Source organism: Palaemon carinicauda, chromosome 41 (assembly GCF_036898095.1).
Source record: "Palaemon carinicauda isolate YSFRI2023 chromosome 41, ASM3689809v2, whole genome shotgun sequence".
In the NCBI taxonomy this organism is placed as follows: Eukaryota; Metazoa; Arthropoda; class Malacostraca; order Decapoda; family Palaemonidae; genus Palaemon; species Palaemon carinicauda.
Window position 1 is genome coordinate 48,502,506 of NC_090765.1, and position 5,000 is coordinate 48,507,505.

Sequence of the window (5,000 nt, forward strand, 5' to 3'; positions counted from 1 at the left end):
ATTAATAAACAATTGTATTTTGGAGAATTGTTGAATGAGAAGGACCCGAACGTGAAACGTGAAAAAAGTATTGACCGGGTATTGTATATTTGAATGTTCAGTAAAATGACATTTTGAGTGTATAAGGTGATCATGGAAGAGGTTGAAAAATAGGAAGGCAGCAGGAGATGATAGGATTAAATGCGTTATGCTTCAGTGGTAATGTGATTTAAAGACTAGATAGGTTGTGCAAGTTGAGTATAGATGAGGATATGAGTATCAGAAACTTTAGTTCCGATGCAATTGGTAATGGTAACAGAAGTGAGTATAAGGATCAATGTGGCAAGTTCCTTACCATTTCATGGAAATTGTATCACAGGATTTTGACTGAGGAAGGAAGACAGAAGACAAGAGAACAGAAGACAAGAGGACAGAAAGGGAAGAGGAGACGGTTTAGAGAAGAAAGACATTGTATGGATAAAATATTGTAAAATCCACGTGAGAAATTTATGAATCATATCATTATGGTCTGTTTTTGGAGTATATCGAACCAGCAAAATAAAAAAAGTTAAAAGTTTACCTATTCAAGAGAGCAAGTAATGCCAGAATATGATAATAAGGGTTGATTCGACTGTTTTAAATACGATTATAAGACACAGTTGTATCATATATCTGGGGAAGTGCAAACATTAGCAAAAAGATATTTAGTTTAAACTATTTATGAAATATGAAAAAAGAATTTTGAATGATTATGTATTTAGGAATACTGAATAGATGCTGATACAAGTAAAATCTGTTGAGAGTCTACAGACTTGAAAGTAAATGTGAGCAAGAGTGAAGGTATAAGGCTGATTGGAAATCAAGCATATGGGGCAATGAATATTACTTTGGATGGTGGAGGAACAGAAGCAATTGGTTCATATATGCATTTGGAAGTAAAGGTCAAAGATCATGGAAAGATTAGAAAAGTGAATCACACCAGTGAATCGAGAAAGGTCAACAAAATTTTGATTTTCGAATAGAGTCCGTGACAGCTTAAGATGGAATATAATAAGGATTTGGTAAGCAACTCTCCTTGGAAAATTGTGTGCTTACCTTAAATACAAATGTATACAGTATGTTGAGGATAGCACAAGAAGCATAAGAACATAATGTGTCGATATATATATATATATATATATATATAAGAGGAAAAATATTGGCCAAAACTAAATGATGGATAGTATGATTATGTTAGTGAAAGTTATATACAATTCTCAAGTACTAGCAGTAAAAAATTGTGATTGAAATGCTATGTAACGAGTAAGATTCAAAGAGAAGGGAAATATAAGGGTCATAATATCTTAAAAACATGAACACGTGCAAGATATTCGTGGAAGGACCAGTGTTCCTATGGCTTTTGGCGTAATGCCAATAAGGATATTTGTAGTTTCTAGTGGTTAATGAAGTTTAAGCTTTATATACTGGGTTCAATTTCGGTTTACATTTCAAACATTTGATGTGGTCGCGAATATCATTCTCAATTTTAACCGCTAAACATCACGTATTGCTGCGAGTTTTACACACACAGACTCTATATATATATATATATATATGTGTGTGTGTGTGTGTGTGTGTATATATATATATATATATATATACACACACACACACACACACATATATATATATATATATATAATACACATATATATTTGCGTAAATTATGCGTTTAAAATAGTACTCATACGTAGACACAGAACAAATAACCAAATTAAAAATGGGATAAATTTTACTGTGCTACATGTTTGATTATACGAGAAGAGGGTACAGTGATAATATATTACAACGAAACCTGACTTCCACATCTAACGTTCAAATTCCAAATAACGAGTGCGCTTCCATTAGTGACATATAAAACCTGATGAAGACGAGAATAATTTTGCTAGAAAGTAAAAGAAGATATACTGAAGTGGATTCCAGTGTCGAGAGGAATTATGCTTGATGGTCTCGGCGAAAATGACGATGAGGAAACTCACCGGAGAAAAATCTTGATGAACTTCGTTTCGAGACTAATATAGTTTTTATTTTCCTGAGAAGATTTTCTCTCTCTCTCCTTCTTTCAATAGCATGCGTGTTGGTTTCCTTTTAGGAGGACTTTGACTAATTATTCTTATTACTACTTGCTAAGCTACAACCCTAGTTGGAAAAGCAAGATGCTATAAGCCCAGAGGCCCCAACAGGGAAAATACCCCAGTGAGGAAAAGAAACAAGGAAAAATAAAATATTTTAAGAAAAGTAACATCTTAAAAATAAATAAATTCCATTTTTCTCGATGGTAGGTATCGTTTTTTTTTTTTTTTTTTTTTTTTTATATCAGGCTTCTGATTTCTTTATTTCTAATGTATCTGTCCGATTCCTTTATTCAAAGAAGAGTTTATGCTATACTGACTTGGCTTGCCATCTTGGTTTCCCAGCCAAAAGAGATAAATCAAATTTTCTTCGGAAATAAAATAGTCTGTTTATTATTTTGCCTTTAATCTGTTTGTAAGCAAGATGTCTTTTCATTCTTCATCTCTCAATATACTTCTACCCTACGCAATATACACAGGTGCTTCTTTTTTAAGGATATCTCTCTCTCTCTCTCTCTCTCTCTCTCTCTCTCTCTCTCTCTCTCTGCAGGTTGCCCCTTGTCCTCATTTCGTGACAATAAGACTTTTACGACGTTATAAACTTTGATGTTCTCTTCCTCTACGGCATCTTATTTCTATTAGAGAGAGAGAGAGAGAGAGAGAGAGAGAGAGAGAGAGAGAGAGAGAATCCTTTTTTCTAACATTTTATGAATATATAGACGATAAAAGATCTTATTAATAAGCAATAAAGTAACTCTATACTCGCTTTAATAAAATCATCAAATTACATACATGTAATATTATGCATACCATCACACTAACTAGCTACAATGCTATGCATACACCAAATACTGTATGACATTCCAAAACAAAAAGGATTTAAACTATTTTAGCTGGCAAATTTAAATTCGAGAATTTAATTTGGGCAAACACGCTAAAAGTAATTCAACGAATAAGGGAAAAAAATCATGACGCATTATAGACAATTATTTCGGCATGGGATTCAAGTAAGAATTTTTACTGAATATATTTTCTTTTTTTATTAACCATCACCTTCGACATTCTTATCATTTTAGAAAGTAATTCCTTTTTATATCGTGTTGGCGATTATTTCCCTTTGGCTGTAATTATAATTATTAGAATTTCTATTCCTTTATTTTCCTATTTTCGCAATCTTTATCCACAATGTCTTTCCTTATCTAGCATTCAACCTGATTTAATCTTTCCCAACGTTCGTAGATGCAACTAACAAGGCAGAAATCATCGATATGAGAAAAATTATGATACAAGAACATTCTATTTGATAATACAGTTAACATGTATATCTAAAACGAATAATTTGGCAGTAATATCACACACACACACACACACACACACATATATATATATATATATATATATTATATATATATACACATACGTGTGTGTGTGTGAGAGAGAGAGAGAGAGAGAGAGAGAGAGAGAGAGAGAGAGAGAATTATTTTCTAAAGAAAGCGAGAAAGCAATGACTATATACACAATTCATAATGATATTAATACCCGATTTTTTTCCCTTAAGGAAATCTCAAATCCCTTCTGTAGAAATCTACTCCAGCGACGAACTTTTTTTTTTTTTTTTGGGGGGGGGGGTAAGAAGGGGGAACAGGAAATAGATGATATTGTGGAAAGTTTGTTCCTCCAGCAAGGTCTTGGTGTATCCTAAATTCCGATTACCTATTTTCCTTATTGTAGAACTCTTAGAAAATTATTGTCCGAAAGACTATATAGAATAAATAGTATTAATAATAACTAACAGTCCCGCAAGTGTTGAATAATAATTATATCTTAGGAATGTACAGCATCAATGGTTCAACGGAGATACCCAACAAGATATAAAATGAGACAGCAAAAATAAATGCACCCATCACTGCGCTCTCATATTTCTTCAGCACAGATTAAAAAAAGATATATGAAAAATTTTATATCATAATAAAAACTTGCTTATAACCCTGTTGGGGCCCCTGGGCTTATAGCATCCTGCTTTTCCAACTAGGGTTGTAGCTTAGCATTTAATAATAATAATAATAATAATAATAATAATAATAATAATAATAATAATAATAATTATTATTATTATTATTATTATTATTATTATAATAATAATAATAATAATAATAATAATACCGTAATAAGAAGAAAAACATCCTAAGCATTCCAACAGCTAGAGCGAAAAAAGTAACTTTCCACAAAATGCGTTTTGTGTTATTAATCTGTTACTCCTGGAGGAATTTCAAAATCCATACAACCCAATCTCGTATTTACTTAATTTTCTAATTGGTGTTGCTTACCTTGTCAGATGTGAGGGTGATGGAGAGCTGGCGAGTGACGGAACTGTAGAGTTTCGGGTGGGATCTCTCCAACTCTTGTCCGATGCACGACACCCGGGGGAACACCTAGTGACGGGAGAGGCAGGCGAGGCATTAATTAACTTATAATACATGTTTTTCAGGGATTATTGAATTTTTCATTCTTCTGAAAACCTTTAATTATAAAATAACTACCATGATATTGGTATTAATGCAAATATTGATGATGGAAATTGAAGATTTAGCAATAAATTGATAATAACGAAGTAGGCAGATAAAATAGGAAATGAAGAGCTTCAAGACCGATACCCGAATAAATTGAATAAATTTAATAAATTTAATGTTAAAAAAAAACATTATTTCTGAATCTTTCGACTTACGTTCAACAAGAATCGTTGCATGACACATTAAAATTCACGTCATTATTAAGAGAAATATGCTGGAATATGAATAAAATCCTAATTTTATAATTAAAAGGAACTAGATGGATAAACGGGATTGTCATTTTATATTATTACAGCTGTGACACGGTGAACCCCTCAATAAATCAATAAAACTACTGCCC

The 5,000-nt window shown here is 32.2% G+C and overlaps 1 protein-coding gene across 2 annotated transcripts in view; it reads right to left on the reverse strand.

Moving 5' to 3' along the window:
* LOC137632607 (bcl-2-related ovarian killer protein-like) overlaps positions 1-5,000 on the reverse strand; it is a 120,166-nt gene that overhangs the window by 94,329 nt on the left and 20,837 nt on the right. For both annotated transcript variants that reach the window (XM_068364653.1, XM_068364654.1), the window contains one exon: positions 4,418-4,522. In XM_068364653.1, coding sequence (XP_068220754.1) covers positions 4,418-4,522 — 105 coding nt within the window. The remainder of the gene's footprint in view (positions 1-4,417; positions 4,523-5,000) is intronic.